Source organism: Drosophila obscura, unplaced genomic scaffold (assembly GCF_018151105.1).
Source record: "Drosophila obscura isolate BZ-5 IFL unplaced genomic scaffold, ASM1815110v1 contig_186, whole genome shotgun sequence".
In the NCBI taxonomy this organism is placed as follows: domain Eukaryota; kingdom Metazoa; phylum Arthropoda; class Insecta; order Diptera; family Drosophilidae; genus Drosophila; species Drosophila obscura.
The window spans coordinates 2,198,117-2,214,972 of record NW_024542774.1 but is presented as its reverse complement, the minus strand read 5'-3'; the positions used below and the strand labels follow the sequence as shown (position 1 = coordinate 2,214,972).

The window sequence follows — 16,856 nt, the reverse complement described above, 5'->3', positions numbered from 1 at the left end:
TACATATAAATATTTTAATTACTGCCTAACCTAAGCCACAACGTAAACCCATAAAAAATGCATTAAAAAATTTTACAACAAAAATATGCCGAACCGTGTCTACTCTGCACCTAAACATGGAAATGATGGTGAAGAGAGCAATACTTTGTGGGGGTGGGGGGATAAGATATGACTGTGACTGAGTGCAGAATCAAAACAATCGCACACAACGAGACACTCTGTTTTGCCTACCTACCTGTGTGCATGTTCTTACTGTTCCGTGGGGAGCTTTCTGACCACGTACAAAGAGAGCGAGAGAGTAAGTACCGAATTGGTTGACAAAGCTTTGAAAAGTGGTTTCCGCAGAGACTTGGAACTGGCTCTTCACTGCTTCCTTCCCACATATAATTAGCAGAATAATAATTGCTTTGTGGCGGTTATTTGCCCATTTAGCATGCGAGTAAATCAAGCATAGGATTTTGTAGCGGAACTGTTAGCATCTATCTAATTAGAATCAATGAGATAAAATGGCTAAATTCACCCACAAAACCATAAAACGATCTGGGACCGGTTTATGCATAACACTGAGAAAGAAAAATTCCACTTAAATTCCGTGTCAAATGTGACAAAAGCAAAAATAGGAGATACAACTTACGAGTACTAGTTACGAAGATAAGATTGCTAATAGTACTAGCTTAGTACCTTTTGGAGATAAAATTCTCATTTCATTTGATTACTCATCATTTGACTTGCGTTATCGTATTGAAACTTGACTCAAGGAGAAGTTTTTCGCTGAGTGTAGTTGCCTGAGTTACCTTTATATATACCTATACCTTAACCTTTCAGAATCTGATCGCAGCTGATTAGAACTTTCCCACGATTCCTTGGTAATTTTCCCATTAGAGGCACACACCCCAAACAACCCCATTTGCCAAACTCTCCCATATTTGCCTTGTCTATGGAGTGGAGTATGCTCGCAAAATAGGAGTACTCGTACAATGCTAATGACGTACGATCGTTTTGGCAGCACGTTGGGCAAAGACAAAGTCGAGAGATCGTGACTGATGTGAGCCTGACCCGCCCACGAAGACAATCCGAAAGAAATCCAAACGAAATTCGTCGCTGAAATACGCCAATTTTTATGACAGTTGGTGGTTGATGACGAGGTGCAATATACTTCTACATATGTACAAGTAAACGTTTTGGAATGGTACAATGTATGTGGTATACATATATCAAAATAAAATCAAATAAAGGTCTACGTAGACCTAGCCCGGTCATAAAATGCAAGGTGTGTGGAATAAAAACTGTTTATGTAGATAATTAATAAAATTTACACATGAGGGTTTTTGAAAGTCTAGATGTTAAGGAAGGTTTTTTAACTGGGGACTCGCTCAGCTGTCGATCGAGTTGCGGATCGAGTGTCGTTGCGACCAGACGTGGCGAGAGTGTTCAAGAGTGTTTCGAGAGTGATCGAGAGTGTTTTGAGAGTGAAGTGGTGTGGAATGCGAACAGAATGGATCCCGACAATGATATTTATGCCTTCTATGACATCAGGGGGTACAAGGGGTACTTCATATTGAAATATTTAATGAATATAATGAACCTGTTTCTAGATTGATATTAACGGTGATCATTTCCATCTTTTTGCTTGCAGGAAATGTAGACCGGGTAGGCCAAACTCGGAAAGAATCCTGCAACCGCGAATGTCACTCCTAGGGAAGCCGCTGAACTACAATCGCGGCTCTCGCCGCGATGTTCGTTACCGGCGTCTCCAGAGTCGCCTCTACAACTTCCTGGAGCGGCCACGCGGCCTGCATGCCATCTTTTACCATGTGATGGTGTAAGTGAATGGATAGGAGCATCCCTTGGCTAGTGGACTCAGTCCTGTAACTCCCTTTGCTTCACTTTCAGATTCCTGATGGTGTTCACATGCCTCGCCCTGAGCGTGTTTTCCACCATCAAGGAGTACGAGGACGACGCCGTGTACATTCTGTTTCGAATGGAGATCCTGGTGGTCATCTGGTTCACGATGGAGTTCGGGGCCCGACTATGGTCGTCGGGCTGCCGGTCGCGCTACCAGGGTTGCCTGGGGCGTCTGAAGTTCGTCAAGAGACCATTTTGTATTATAGGTGAGTGGCGTTGCAGTTGCAGTTGGAGACTGAGTGAAGAAGAGTTATCTGAGAACCAAGGGACTGTCTGTGCGTTTCAGATATTGTCACCATTTTAGCCTCAATTGTAGTATTAGGCATGGGCACCTCGGGGCAGGTGTTCGCCACGAGTGCGTTACGAGGGCTGCGGTTCTTCCAGATACTGCGGATGGTGCGCATGGATCGTCGGGGAGGCACCTGGAAGCTCCTCGGTTCGGTTGTATACGCACACAGACAGGTGGGTCGATCCACACTAACTTCAAATATGTGTATATATTAATCATTTATGTGTGTATTGCAGGAGCTGATCACAACCATGTATATAGGATTCTTAGGTCTAATCTTTGCATCATTCCTGGTCTACATGTGGGAGAAGGATGTCAATGACAAGTTTAGCAACTTTGCACAGGCCCTCTGGTGGGGTGTGGTAGGTTCAAAATCTCCCCTGTCGGTTTAACTCATTCTTTAACCTATCCCCCTTCCGCCCAATCCCAGATCACACTGTGCACGGTTGGCTACGGAGACATGGTGCCCATCACTTGGCAGGGAAAATTGATTGCCTCCTGCTGCGCCCTCCTGGGCATCTCGTTTTTTGCTCTGCCGGCGGTAAGTCCTCCATATTGAATGGCATTCGGTTTCTGTTTCTGTTTCCGTTTTGTTTTTTTCTTTGTGTTCTGTTTCTGTTATCTGTGCTGACCACCCACCTTCCTTCCGCAGGGAATTCTGGGCAGCGGCTTTGCACTGAAGGTGCAGCAGCAGCAGCGACAGAAGCACATGATACGACGACGCCAGCCGGCGGCCACACTCATCCAGGCCGTGTGGCGATGCTATGCGTCCGATGAGCATTCCGTGTCTGTGGCCACGTGGAAGATCCACCAGGTGGCTTTGCCCAGTCCGCCGGCTTCGTAAGTATTTTTGCACACAGAGCACACCGCCACTTTGTTCTTTGCTGGAGCCTGTTTAAAATTGCAGTATATTCAGGGATATTTTGCAGATGAGAAATGGATTGACTTTTGTACAGACACACACACACACACACTCACGAACACAAACACACACACACACACTATAGACACAAAACAACATTTGTGTATTTAACAATATAGAAAAGTTGGTAAACGAGCTGCTGAGGTTGAGAGCCACAGCAGAGCCGCAATCGGCAGCTCATGAAACCAATTTAGAAACCGAATTAACCCAATTTGTTCAAACCATCCACCGATAAACTAGAAACACCCAGCATGGGTAGCAGATATACTTATACACACATCTATATATATATAGCGTAACTGTATCTTGTGTGCTCCCCGATCAACGCCCACTCGACTGTCACCAGCTCTCTCTCTCTCTCTCCCACTCCCTCCCCTCTAACTCTCTCTCTATTTGTGCCTATCTGCTCGCCAAACCCGATTAACCACTTAAGTTCTTATAGTACCTATAATTTACTTTTTTCCATCGATAATATAATTTTTGTAAACATTTTCAGTTCTGAAAACTGGGAGCGATTATTAAAAAACATATCCGAATATAGGTAAAACCTGATAACCATATCAAAAACCCAAAACCACAATTTAAAGCAAAGACTCAATCAGCCACTTGCCAAATCATTCTGTTAACGGGCGGTGGTCCTCCTCCTCGGTGGTCCTCCCCTCAGCACTCACATTCGTAGTAGACATGGCTACCCCTCTCCACGCCCACATTCAATCGAATCAAAATCAAAATATAATTCGCAGCTTTCTTACCATCCAGCACCCATCTCTCTCTCTCTCTCTTTGTATATCTCTTTCGCTCTCTCTGTCTCTCTCTCTCTCTCGCTCTCGCTCTTGTTATACTCATCCATCTCTTTCGACTGCTGCTGCTGCATTTGAAACAATTCTATGCTAAAACTTTTTGAAATTTTCCCCAAAGACCAAATACAATTAATCAATGTGATACGAATTGATTCTCATTCTGTGTGTTCTGCTGCCACATACGCCCGCGCGGTCATTCCACAACAACAACAATAAAAACAAACAAAACAACTCCATAAAAATGCAAAAAAAAATATATATAAAATTGTGTGGTGTACGTAAACTATAATTAACATGTGAGTTCAATGAAGCCAAATGAGACGTTTGCTTTTTATTCGATTCTCTCTCTCTATTCTCCTCTCTCTTTTTGTGTTCCTCTCTACTACAGCAAACCCACCCGCCCATTCACCTATTACAGCCCAGCCCCCAGCCCCTGCCCAGCACTTCAGCTAAGCCTTGGCCAAAGAAAACACATTCCCGTTACTCACAGATCAGGATTAACCACAGCTAGATATAGGATAGATATCCATCGGTCTGCTTACGTAATAAATGGATCCTGAATCCAACTAGTTCTTGGGGATAAAAAATAATTTGAATTTTGAATTTTAGACGCCATAAATGTGAAGAACAAAACAATTTATTATTTAACTAAGTTTCATAATGATCAGATGATATATGTTATACCTTTGATGAAACTCCCATCTAGATAGGTTCTGTTAATTCGTTCTGCTGGGTATCGGGAACGTATCGCAGTCGTCGGCATTGTACCGACTTTGCCGCACATCATTTTTTAATTGTAAATATTTAAATTAATCGTCAATGTTGTTGCCGTAGCACACCCAGGCCCAAATGGCACCTGAGCACCCGTTTTGTCACCTCTCAATGTCTGCACATCCACAAAAAAACACACAGCTACAGCTACACTTGTACCACACGATCCTATCTCACTCGTATCTTACTACCCGTTTGCCAGATAACCTCTCTACTTACTATACCATATATATTCTCGTGTGTCTCGACTACAACTTCTTGATATCGCAAATGTCTGAGTGTTGACTAAAATAATTCTCTGTTCTTCAACATCAAACATCCTCCTACTCTGATACAGACGGGCGTCCTCCAGCTTTAAGCACAACACATCCTTTGTGGCCCGCCTGCCCACCATAAGGCGACACAAAAGCCAGACCATTCAGGCGCCCGGTGGCGATGGCAGCGGCCAGTCGAAGCCCCCGAGCTCGTCCCGTGCCTCCACACGCTACACACGCACCATTCGGGATATAAATACATCCGTGGAGAACTTGGGTAAGTTGCCGGACGAACGATTTCCGATTCCTCTCCGTTTATGTTTCCCATTTCAAGATTCCATTACAAATTTCTGTTTGCCCACAACCCACACTCATACACACACACACACACATGCCAAGCTTAACAGGATATGGGATACAGTGCGTTTTGTAGCTAAAAGTTAGCACAAAAAAAAAACAAAATTCATAATATTATTGCAGCTCTCTTAAAACCATGAAACGCTCTGTACTGTCCATACAGCATGTTGTTCTTTCCAACTGTACTTTTGCACAGCAAACAATATCAAATGAAGGATTCCGTTTGCTATATACCCTGTTCCTCCTCCAAACAAACAAACAAACAATCCCCCCGAAAGACAAGGCGCACCCCTCAAAAACACAAGAGTAGTCAAGACATATGGGAGGATTACATTTTTAAATATGTATTTGGTTACATAAACTGAAAGATGGAATGCATTACTCGTTTCGATGGATATATTTACTCTATGAATTTTTTGTTGTATTTTTTTCTTGTATTTTTTGTTTGTATTACCATCATGCATGCAAGCTCTGCAATCAAATTCAATTCAAAAAGTGGTCATAAATCAAACAATAAAAAAGTACAGCCAGCCCTTATGTGAATGTCATTGTTGCATTTGTCGAATCAGGGGAGATTTTTTATTTTTCTTGAGTAAATACCTCGAATGTAGCTACGAATTTGTGGGTAGGGAAAACCTTAAGCTATTTAGTTTTCAATTTTATTTAATTTGAAGAAATATCTTCTCCGACTCCACAAATATAAATTCTCACATAAATTAATAAATATATTTATATTTTGATATATTTTAATAAGTATCTGTAACATATACATATAGGAGTTATAGATGTGATAAGGCTAGGATTATGTTCAGTGGATGTGTGCAGATTGAAACCAAAGTTAAAGTCATGAGCTCATAATATAGAAGCAAATTAAGTCAAACATAATTTTGCCAACAAACAATTGATAAACAAAACGAAACGGAATGATAAAAAAACTACCAACAAAAAAAAAGCTTTTTCATTTCTATAGAAGTTAAAGTCGAGTTTTTCCCCACTTGTGACACCAATTATGATTTATATATGTCTCGTATTCGAGGTTCTATGAATACGGTACGTCCCCCAATATAGAGTGTCCGTACCGTGTATTTTGAATCCGAAATTTTGCTGACACATACTCGTACTCCACCTTCAATTATAGTTGCAATACAGCCTACGAGAGCCTACTATATTTATAGTGTGCGGAATGAAAGTTTAACCTTTGATTTGAAATTTTGCAGAGGTAGTACAGAATGGCAAATCCCTGAATCCAAGTTTCAGTGAAGATTCAGTGGCTGAGACCACATGCTTAAAAAATATTAAAAATTCAGACGGTAAGTCTACAAGGTCCTCTCCCCCAGGTCCTACAATACGAATGTCGAGAAAACAAAACCAAAAAAACAAAAACAAAAACCCAAAACTTAAACAAAACCTTTCTTTTGTATCACATTTTATTATCCCTATTGATATTGATATATATTGAGTGTTGTGGTTGTGTCAATGTTGTGACTTGCATCCCCAGAGATAAGACTGATTGAAATTTTAATTGATGTTGTTTGTTGGTTGGTTACATAACACACCCGACATTACCCGACTCCCCGACTAACTGTGGCGCGACCAACCTAACCTAACTCTAGGGACAGAGGGATCGACAGCAACTAAGTAATTCCGCTCTCTAACTCACATAGCCCAGCCAAGTCAACTGGCCAACTGCAAGCTCAGCTCCAGTGCTGGCTCTCTGGCCCACTTTTCGCACCAGGCGTCATCGGTCGAGGCCAAAAGCGAGGTGGCTTCTAGAAATCTAGCCATTCCGGTGGTGCTGTTGGGCTTATTGCATGGCAGCTTATTTGGCTCATCGTTTTCGCTGCGAAATCCCTGGGTGACAGCCGCAAACACTCCGGACCTGGAGGCCGGTCTAGAGGAGCCGGCCAAAACGGACGACTGTCAGAGGAGCAACACATTGCCGCTTCCTGTGCCCAGTCCGAGTCCGAGCTCGGGAAGTGGTCGAACGGGTCGATTCTTTGCAGCCGCATCGCAGTTCCTGGAGACAGGATTCTCGCACGGATCGGCTGCTGCTGCTGATGGTGGGCCGAACGGATCCATCGGTGTGGCAAGTGCGTGCGAAGCATCTCCCCCCCGCTCTGGGATAACCAACTCTGCTATGCTGCTATGCTGCTAGGGATGCATGCCGTCCAACCGTGTAGAGTGTCGCCACGTTGATTTGTAGTCTTAGTTAGTACTAGTCCAGCCGCACTACATGCTCCTCCGCCCACACATCCCCAGCCCCCACCATCTGACACACAACGACACCACAACGCTTGCCTCAGAACTGGGCTGGAGAATATTCCAGCCAAGGCATCGCCTTACTAACTCTTACTAACTAAGCTCTCTCTCTATCTATCTATCTATCTATCTATCTATCTATCTATCTATCCATCTATCTATCCATCTATCTATCTGTCTATTTGTCTCTCTATCTCTTGTTGACATTACTCATTTAATATCTATCTACATATATACTTAATAATTATCAATATATCGTAACCGTATTTACTAATTGTTCTATATGTGTGTGTAACGGTACTTTTTGTATGTGTTGTTGTATATTTGGGTTGACGTTGACTTGCTTAAATGTATCCAAAACCAAAAACCAAAAAAAAAAACTAACCAAAACCAAAAACCAAAACCAACAAGCGAAGCTAGCAACCAAAACCTAACGCACAAGTCAATCTCTCTGATTCACAAATTGCCCGCAGATGAGGATGATGAGCCGCGCTGCACGCAGCTAACCAATCGACACAAGACGGCCATTCGTTTCATTCGCAAGGTGAGTACGTGACACTGCAAGGGATGGGATCGGATCGGATATTATCGAGTGGGATACATGTAACTAAGAGGGATTGTTATTGCAGCTCAAGTACTTTGTGGCACGGCGCAAGTTCAAGGAGGCCTTGAAGCCGTACGATGTCAAGGATGTCATGGAGCAATACGCAGCTGGTGAGACACAGAGCACACTCCACTAAAATATTACACTCCATGCATAGAAATATTCTTCATGTTCTTAACTGTATACCTCTCTTGGTTCCCTCTAGGTCACGTTGACTTGCTGGGTCGCGTTAAGATGCTTCATTTGCGGTAAGTCTTACAAATTGACATACCATTAAATCAACTGACACACATTCAATCCACAGTTTGGATCAAATCCTGGGCAAACAAGGCTCCAAGGCCAAGGATGTGTATGCATCTAAAATAAGTTTAGCCTCCCGTGTGGTTAAGGTCGAGCGACAGGTGAGTTAGTAGATACCACATTGATTGACCAACTGAATTAAAGTGCAAATTTTGTTTGCTTAGGTCGCTGACATAGAAGAGAAGCTGGACGTGCTGATCAAAGCCTACATGGAGGATCGTGATAGATTCTTGGCCCTACCACTCCCAGCAAAGCCCAGCAAAATACATTCCATTAGTCCTAGCCACAATCCCCTGCACCACGCTCACAACCTGTCAATGATCGATGTGTGGAAGCGCACCGCGGCACTGAGTGTGCATCCAGAGCACGCAACGACCGCCACTTCGGCCACATCCACGGACGGCACTGAGCTAAGAGCGCTCACCTCCACGCAGACAACAACAACGACAACCGATGCGATAGCCACACAAACCCCGATGCCGCCTCACATGCAGCATACATCGACCAATACCAAGGTATGTCTGGTAGGACTGTGGACTGGCCCAAATGATCTCCCCCTCAATTGACTGTGTGTATCCATCCTTTGTAGTCTTCCGTGCTTAACTCATATCAGCTGGGGTCTGAGAAGCAGCAGCACAATGATGTTTTTATGACTGATTTAGATAATAGGACCAAGAAACGTGTTACGTTAAGGTTTGTTCCCTCACTTACATAATTAAATATATGTACGAACTGCAGCTATCCCATGTATTACAGCCTGCATAGATCCACATCGGAGCCATATAGCAAGCAGGAGCAGCGCATCAGCATACCAGACGAGGGAGCACAATCCCTGGAATGCGCTGCAAAGGCAACGCCGCCCGATAGTTCAAGTAAGTAAATCGAAACTTAAGTTCTGTATACTTAAACATAGCCCCCCGACACATCACTCAGTTATACTTATCGACGAGTATGAGGACTTCGAAGAGGAAGATCTAAACTGTGAAGGCGAAATGGAACATTTCCCATCGTGGGAAATCGACAGCGACATTGGGGCCGAAGTGGATGTGGATGCTGACGGCGACGGTGACTGTGATGAGTCCACTGAGGACACGGCCCTGCTGCACTGTGCCACGCGCACCGCCATTGTTATTACACCAATTAGCCCAGTAAGTTGAATTCGAATTATCTGTTGACTTTTCTCGTGACTGACACTTTTTATACCCGATATACTTATGTATTTTATAGGTAAGCTCCGCACACAATCTTCAACAGTTAAATGACCAAACTACAACGCTTAATAAATCAAATTTGCTTCCGCCAGACTCTGGCTAGTTATTGCATTGGAGTTAGCCTAAATGTACGAGTAGCTATTACATTATCATTAGAATTGTATTATGTACTATGGAATACATATTTATGTCATTTTCTGACATCTCTGTGTTCAAATTATGGATAGCAAAATGAACGAAAATCAAATTAAATAAATCTGCTTTAGCAATGAAATGGCTAATCATTCGAACGGAGTTTTCTTACATGCTTTGTGGCTGAGACAGGTTTCGGGTTCGATATGGGTATCGTTTTCGGTTTTTGGTCTGCCTCTGCCTCATCCTCGGTAAACTCCAGCTTACATTCACCCTCCTGCCCCTCCTCCTCCACCACATCCTCTTCCACCACCTCCTCGTCAACGTTCTCATCCGCGTCTTTCATCGTATCGTCGTCTATGTACTCTTCTTTGGTATCTTGCCCAATTCCAAAGCAACGTTTCTTCGCTGACGACGGCCTTGCGATGGCAAATGCCTCTTCTTCGACCACATCGTCGGCTACTATAGTGGAGTTGTGCACCTTGCGCAAGTGCATGTTTAGCTGCGAAATGGTGGTAAACGAGCGTCCGCAGCCGTCATCAATGTAGTTACGACACACATGCTTGGAGGCGTGCACACGCTGGATGTGATTGGTCAGTCCCTGGCGTCGACCAAAGTGTTTGCCGCATATCTTGCAGTCGAAGGCGAATCGCTTGAAGTGCTGGCCCAGGGTGTGAACAGACAGTGACTTCTTGTTCCTGGTAGTGAAGCTGCACTGCTCGCAACTGTACGACTGGGAATGGAGCTACAGAGAGATACCATCAGTTGGAGATCGAATTAGTGATGCTACAGTACAGACCCTCTTGTGAGCCTCCATCTCGCTCTTGTGGTAGAAGCCCTTCTGGCAAACACTGCAAGCGTAGCGCTTTTTGTTTGAGTGCACCACATTCACGTGGGTGTCGTAGTTGCGCCGATTCTTGACTATCTTGAAGCACTGCGGACACTCGATGGGCTCGTGCCAGTAGTCATGGTGGCTGGCCAGGGCTTCCTTGCTCTTGTACGAGGCGTTGCACAGTGAGCAGACCACATTGTCTACGAAGAAGCCTCGTTAATATAGTCGGCAATCAAATGAGGCGATTTGTGTACTCAACTCACCATTATTATGGCTCCGAGCCACATGGACGGATAAGGACATTTTGGAGCGGCATAGCTTCAAACAGAATTGGCATTGCCATTCCTGCAAAGGCTTGGCTAATTTCTCCTGCTGCTTGTCGGGCGCATCGTGAGTGCGCCGCTTGTGCGTATACAATGAGTTCCAGTTCGCATATGCCGCCGAGCAGTCCTGAAAGGTAAGTTTCAGTCAAACAACTATTTCGATTGTCAGGCATGCCGTGTCACCTTCTGATCGCACATGAAGAAGGTGCAAATGTCCAGCTTCCGGTGTGTTACATCTATTCGCAGCTGTTGATAGTTGCGCAAATGGTGGCGATACAATTTCATGTCGGTGAATTCCTTTTCGCAAGGCTGGCACCAAAATATCCCATTGTTGTGTACACCGGTATCGCGATGGGCCTGTAAGTCTGACTTCTGCTTAAAGTACGTTGTGCAGTATTCACAGACATAGGCATCGCGTAGCAGTTCCACGCAACTCTCCGCCCCAAGGCAGGCAGAGCCCTCGGTCCCCAAGTGATCGTTCATTTTCTCTTGGTTCTCACTCAGCTGGCCACAATTGCTGCAGACATGAACTTCCCGTTCGATAATCAAATGGGATTTCATGTGGACGTTGTAGGTGGTCTCAGAGGCAAACTCGCGGGAGCAAAGCTCACAGCTGATGACATTGCCATGCATGGTTCTCTGCAAAAGTATCCACTGATCAGTTCACTTGTATTACTAGAATAGTTCAACGCAAATATTGTACCATGTGGCCATTCAGTCGGCCGCGAGTCTCGAAGCTAGCCAAGCATTCGGTGCAGGTGTAGATGGTGTTGCTCACATTCGCATGCGAAGAGTTGTGCTCCGAAAAGACATCGGGATCCCGGAAAGTGCGATCGCAACTGAAAGCAGAGCAGAAGCGTCAGTATGTGGAAATGCTGCTGGCTGTAACGTTACGAACAGATCACAGAAGCGGGTGCCCTCTGGCTCATGGGAATAGTGCAAATGCTGGAAGAGTTCGTCAATGTTGGTGTTCTCATAGCCACAGACAAAGCACGCACGCGGCCGGTGCTTTTCCAAATGGAATTGATTGTGAAAATTAAAGCTGCATCGAAAAGGAAAATTACAATGACAATTACAAGTAGACGTGGCAATAATAATTTGATTACCGCTTCCAGGAGGGAAATTCGATAGCGCACATTTCGCAATACAAACGAACGCCTCGTTTCTTTTTGATGATATGCGCACACGAATGTTTATTGTAATGCAAAATATTTGAAAATGTCATCTTGCATTCCGGACAGCTGCCGTAAATGGGAATACTAAAAGAGAGCACCGGACAATAAGTTATCCCAAAAGATATCGCATATAAATGATGTTTCTTACTCAGCAACAGGTGCATGTAGAACCACCAAATGCATGGCCAGAAGTTTGCATCCTTTTAGCTCCCTGCTGCAGCCCGCGATTGGGCACTGAAAGACGTCCGCCTGGGACTTGTGCACCTTCAGCATGTGCCCCAGCAGATCCTCGTAGGTAGAGGACTTAAATGTGCACAGTTTGCAGACAGTGCTCCAGTCAAAGGTTAGCTTATGGAAGCTGGTCCTCACCACCGTGCCCAAGTATTCGTATAGGTCGTCAATATCATCCTCTGTAATGGCACAAAAGGGGCACAATGAGCGACGATATGGTAAACTCATTATCTGACAATTATTCCACGTACTTTCTTTGATCTCGACAAAGTTAAAGACGACAATATTGCTGGTCCCGCTCTCCTCGTTTTCTGCCTCGCTCTGGCTTTCCGTTTTCTGCACTTTTAGTCTGGATTGACGGATGTCTGGCTTTGTATTTACCTCCTCTTCAAGTAAAATATCTGAAAATGGAAATGTTTAGCAACAAGTCACAAACCAAGAGTATCTACGCACCCTCATGCTCGTATATAATATGCACTCCATCTAGATCTTCTTCAGTCACTGCCTCCCCGCCCGCTTCATCCTCTGGCACATCAATTGTTGTTCGACTTGTCTTTGCAGCAGGCGATTGGGGAGAGTCGGGAGCAGCGGTTTCTACCTCATCTTCCACGTCCGGTTCATCCTCGTTTAGAATATTGAGAATGAGGGCACTAATCTGCTCCTGGTCTGCGTCCTTCGCAGCACGCTTAGCTCTTGTAGTGGGAGAAGACGCCTGCACGGTAGTTTTGGATGGGGCCGTGACTTTTTCAACTACGGCTGCTACGGAGGCAGTAGAAGCCAGTGCCACGGACGAAATTTTATTTATACGTCGGCTGCGTTCCCTCAAAGTGACCACCGGCACAAGCTTCCCCACTTTACCTTGTGGCTGCGGCGGCGTTGCCTTCCTGGCCACAGGCTTGGCCGCCTGTGGAGGCGTCTTGGATGCACTCTTTGCGCCGGGAGAAACCTGTGCAGCAGCGTTCTCTTTCTTGGCAATCGCAGCATCTTGCTGTTGTTGTAGCTCGTCAATGTCAAATAAACGGATCAGAACATTTACGCACTCCCCGCAAAGGATCAGTTGCTGCTTTGTGTTAGGCTTCACATCCAAGTTGAAGTGTTTCGCCAGCAGCTGCTGGAGTCCCAGTTCCAGGCCAAATTCATCAAATATCTCCTGGAATTTCAATTTCGAACCGTATGCGCTACAATGCAGGCAGCTAGGACCGTTTTTGCTTGTTTTTGGGTTTTCCGACATCTTAACTTTGTCCGTCAGCAAGAACGCCAGCTGACCGATACGATACGATTTCGATGCGAATGCAACAATAACGATAATCAATTACACACACAACTGGTCAATGGAACGCCTGCTAATTTTAGGACGAGCTTTGCTTCAATATTTAATTTTCGTAGCGCATTAACTTTGTTTTTATTTAATGAGACAACAACAATAATTGCTTTAATTGTATTTTCGATATACAGACAATCGATAAAATATACTTTCTGGTATTTTTCTAGCCAGTGCGACCGAGTGTGACCATATTGCTGCAGGGGGGATTGAAATCAAACTGCCCGGTAACATTTAATATTATTTCTAAATTATGGGAATTACGAAGCATTTCTAATTAAATCCAATTAAAACATCCAAATCTAACTGTTAACCCGCTTCAGTAGGGCGAAGTAGCTGTAAGAACAGTTGACAATCTGAAAATAAAGACAATCCATTAGTTATAATTGAGGAATGTCCGATTTTTTTTCCCTACAGAACCAAAGGCCTCCAGACTAAAAGTGAATGTGGGATTAATGGTGCGCAAGCAAAGCGGCGAGTCAAAGCGCTGCATCATTAGCACAATCATTTTTCGATTTGCCTTGTCCCAGGAGGTCCATTGGGACTTGTAGACGCTGTGGCACAGGCGTGAGCTGTGGATGGTCACCTCGTCGGATGCATAGCAGATGATGAAGATTTGCCAGAGCATGACCAGTGTATAGATGCATGTTTTTGTCATATAGATGGCCTCGCCATTGGCAATCGAAATGGTCGTCATGTCGTACAGATTGGACACCAATACCAGGATCGAGCACATCAGCTGCGTCGAGCCTGGCACTTTGATGAACACCTCCACCAGATCCTTGAGCTGCACAATGCTGTTGTAGTAGGCGCTGCACTCGCGCAGCTCCCTGGCAATGCGCTGGTTATCCAGCGGGCGATCAGCCGGCCCCAGCTGCTGCAGACGCAGGACGAGCATCTGCACCTGGACGCCCAGATAGGTGAGCAGACTATATGCCGCCGAGTCGAAGGCTATGTTCAGGCAGCACGTGGGCAGAAGGGAGACGGAATGGTACAGAAACAGCACCCAGTAGCAGGCTCGCCCCTCAATGTTGCACAGCTCGTACATGGTCAACGGCAGCTCCGTGTAACCCGCAAAGCAGGGCACCAGGAGAATCAAGATGGCTGTCACTATGGACGAAACGCCGTAAAAATTCCGCAAATTAACCACCGACACCCTGCCCGCCTCCATGAGTTTTTTCTCCTCCTCACTTTTGGTGGCAAAAGTCGATGACTTAATCATGGTGACGAGGCGGGCCAGCTTCCGACCCTTCAGCTTCAGGTGCATCAGCTTGGTCATGCAGGACATTTCCGTGGCGAACATGTAGAAGACCTTGAGTATCTCCCGCAGATTGGAAATGCTGCTGCCCAGCTCCATGGCAAACAGCAGCAACATTCCACTGAGTATCGCAAAGATCAAACAGAATCGGAGCAGGTGCCAGCGGCGCTGCTGCTCTGTGGCCCCATCCGAAAGTCTCCAGGTGCCCAACATCTGAAAGTACCACACCTGGTACTTGTAGAAGTGCTCTGTGACCCTCTGATGCTCATTCATGCTGACCGATTCCGATTCTTCCCGAAAGACTTTACTTACGTGTCCTGCGCTACGGACAGCCCTTTTATAGCCCAGCCCCAGTGCCAGTTGTGGCAACGACTAATGAGGCTAATTATGGAAATTCGCTAAACGTACAGTGGAAGAAAATGCTGGGGGAACGTACCGAACTAAAGAGAGCCAAATCGAAGGCTCGACTGGGGTTAATGGTCCTAATCCTCAGGTCGTAGTGGAGACGTTGCATGAAAAGCAGCGCATTGCGGCGCTCGGTGCGATTCCAGTCCACCCAATTCGTGTCGTACAGCCGATGGGGCAGCCCAACACTGCAGTGGGTGACCTCGCTGCAGAGGAATACTCAGCTAAGGTAATTAATCCATCAATAAATCAATCAATCACTCACTCACCCCGCAAAGTAGCACAGCATGAAGATCTGAATCAGCATGCAAGTCTGATAGATGACAAACTTGAGCAGCGCCAGCTTTTCATCGGACAACTACATACGATTGCGTTTGGGATGCATTAAGATAGTTTGGGCTCAGTTGAATGACTTACCATGGCAATGGCATAGAAGTTGGCGGTCAGCACCAGCACCGAGCAGAATATCTGGATAGATATCGGGCTGCAAAGCAGACGCTCGATGGTCTCCGCCAAGTCCACGATCGCCATGTGGTACCGGATGCATTGCTTCAGTTGCCCATCAATGTTCTGCGTGGCCTCGCCCAGGTGCTGTAGTCGCAGGCCCAAGATGTCCAGCTGGCAATTGAGGAATATGAAGAGCGAGCAGCACAGGGAGTCGAAACTGATGTTCATAAGGCAGGCGGTGGTGAGCGCCAGGCACTGATAGCAGTACAGGAGATAGTATCCGGCCGAGCCCGGATTATCGAATGGATTGTAGGTGCCCACCGGCAGCTGCGACCAGTCGACCACGAACTGTGGGATGAGTACCATTGCCAGGGCTGAAAGTGACAGGGCCGCATAGTAATCTCGCGTTTTGCGGGTCGTCTCGCAGGCTGCTGCATATATGGCGCACTCCTCCGGTCCCTCAGGACGAAAGTCCTCAGCGTCCAGGCGTTCGAACAGCTGCAGAAGCGCCACATTACTCCTCTTGATGGATATCATCTTGGCGGTATGTCCCACGCTGGTTGCCAGCACAAAGATGGACCTGACTATCTCGAACATGTTGTTCAGATTGGCCAGCACGTGCAGCACCAGCAGAAGATCGAACAGCAGCACCCAGAAGCCCACGACGTGAAAGAAGTTGATCTCATTGAGTATTCTTTTCCAGCGCTGCTCGTGTGGCATCAGCGAGAAAAGGTAGAAAACAAACGTCTGACCTTTGTAGAAGATTTCCGCCTTCTTGGTCATTCTCTCAAACTTATTCTTTGGCAACTTATTGGCATTCGGAGCACTCTGAGGGCTTTTATGGCCACTCAAGCAGCGTTTAAAATGTCATTAGGCTGACTGACTAATTGTTTCCTAAAATGCGAACCTAAGAAATAATTAAACGACACCACAAACATCTGAAAGTTCCTTGGGATTTGGTTTCTCCTGCTTGGCGAAAGAATTTCTAAGCGTGACATTTAAGAGATCAAATACCAAATCCGCCCTGTAATAACTGTATATTAGATAGCCCCAAAATTAT

General features: G+C 45.5%; 3 protein-coding genes across 14 annotated transcripts in view; 1 reads left to right on the top strand and 2 right to left on the bottom strand.

The window, feature by feature from the left end:
* The window catches only part of LOC111080434 (potassium voltage-gated channel subfamily KQT member 4), a 35,264-nt gene extending 25,308 nt beyond the window's left edge, over positions 1-9,956 (top strand). Inside the window, exons 1-20 of one of the 12 annotated variants that reach the window (XM_022376042.2) lie at positions 1,400-1,548; positions 1,637-1,822; positions 1,894-2,111; positions 2,192-2,367; positions 2,431-2,556; positions 2,625-2,735; positions 2,847-3,034; positions 3,613-3,657; positions 5,025-5,218; positions 6,516-6,608; positions 6,963-7,388; positions 8,031-8,101; positions 8,187-8,271; positions 8,367-8,409; positions 8,466-8,562; positions 8,626-8,976; positions 9,051-9,154; positions 9,218-9,333; positions 9,395-9,609; positions 9,689-9,956. In XM_022376042.2, coding sequence (XP_022231734.2) covers positions 1,496-1,548; positions 1,637-1,822; positions 1,894-2,111; positions 2,192-2,367; positions 2,431-2,556; positions 2,625-2,735; positions 2,847-3,034; positions 3,613-3,657; positions 5,025-5,218; positions 6,516-6,608; positions 6,963-7,388; positions 8,031-8,101; positions 8,187-8,271; positions 8,367-8,409; positions 8,466-8,562; positions 8,626-8,976; positions 9,051-9,154; positions 9,218-9,333; positions 9,395-9,609; positions 9,689-9,775 — 2,985 coding nt within the window. In that variant the 5' untranslated portion in view covers positions 1,400-1,495 and the 3' untranslated portion in view covers positions 9,776-9,956. Of the gene's footprint in view, positions 1-1,399; positions 1,549-1,636; positions 1,823-1,893; positions 2,112-2,191; positions 2,368-2,430; positions 2,557-2,624; positions 2,736-2,846; positions 3,035-3,612; positions 3,658-5,024; positions 5,219-6,515; positions 6,609-6,962; positions 7,389-7,973; positions 8,102-8,186; positions 8,272-8,366; positions 8,410-8,465; positions 8,563-8,625; positions 8,977-9,050; positions 9,155-9,217; positions 9,334-9,394; positions 9,610-9,688 lie in introns of those variants that run through there. The other 11 variants (XM_022376043.2, XM_041593295.1, XM_022376044.2 and 8 more) reach the window with 11 other exon arrangements.
* On the bottom strand, positions 9,620-13,768 carry LOC111080437 (zinc finger protein 62 homolog). Its single transcript, XM_022376056.2, has 10 exons — positions 12,819-13,768; positions 12,617-12,766; positions 12,283-12,544; positions 12,066-12,218; positions 11,858-12,001; positions 11,663-11,798; positions 11,143-11,598; positions 10,900-11,086; positions 10,604-10,836; positions 9,620-10,549 (listed from the first exon to the last, which is right to left on the bottom strand). Exons 1-10 carry the CDS (start codon positions 13,594-13,596, stop codon positions 9,950-9,952), a joined length of 3,099 nt encoding a protein of 1,032 aa, XP_022231748.2. The 5' UTR covers positions 13,597-13,768; the 3' UTR covers positions 9,620-9,949.
* Positions 13,769-13,904: 136 nt separating this feature from the next.
* On the bottom strand, positions 13,905-16,593 carry LOC111080447 (odorant receptor 46a). Its single transcript, XM_041593296.1, has 4 exons — positions 15,767-16,593; positions 15,619-15,707; positions 15,381-15,555; positions 13,905-14,042 (listed from the first exon to the last, which is right to left on the bottom strand). The coding sequence occupies exons 1-4, from the start codon at positions 16,577-16,579 to the stop codon at positions 13,989-13,991; spliced, it is 1,131 nt and encodes a 376-aa protein (XP_041449230.1). The 5' UTR covers positions 16,580-16,593; the 3' UTR covers positions 13,905-13,988.
* Positions 16,594-16,856: the final 263 nt, after the last annotated feature.

What these genes read in the sequence shown, in the direction of transcription:
- LOC111080437 (XM_022376056.2), bottom strand. Translation starts at nt 13,596, where the DNA reads ATGTCGGAAAACCCAAAAACAAGCAAAAACGGTCCTAGCTGCCTGCAT. An exon ending in CTTTGTCGAGATCAAAGAAA is followed by an intron (nt 12,545 to 12,616) that starts GTACGTGGAATA and finishes GTGCCATTACAG; the next exon opens with AGGATGATATTGACGACCTA. An exon ending in CTACATGCACCTGTTGCTGA is followed by an intron (nt 12,219 to 12,282) that starts GTAAGAAACATC and finishes GCTCTCTTTTAG; the next exon opens with TATTCCCATTTACGGCAGCT.
- LOC111080447 (XM_041593296.1), bottom strand. Translation starts at nt 16,579, where the DNA reads ATGACCAAGAAGGCGGAAATCTTCTACAAAGGTCAGACGTTTGTTTTC. An exon ending in ATGCTGTGCTACTTTGCGGG is followed by an intron (nt 15,556 to 15,618) that starts GTGAGTGAGTGA and finishes ATTCCTCTGCAG; the next exon opens with CGAGGTCACCCACTGCAGTG. An exon ending in ATTTGGCTCTCTTTAGTTCG is followed by an intron (nt 14,043 to 15,380) that starts GTACGTTCCCCC and finishes CTTTATTTTCAG; the next exon opens with ATTGTCAACTGTTCTTACAG.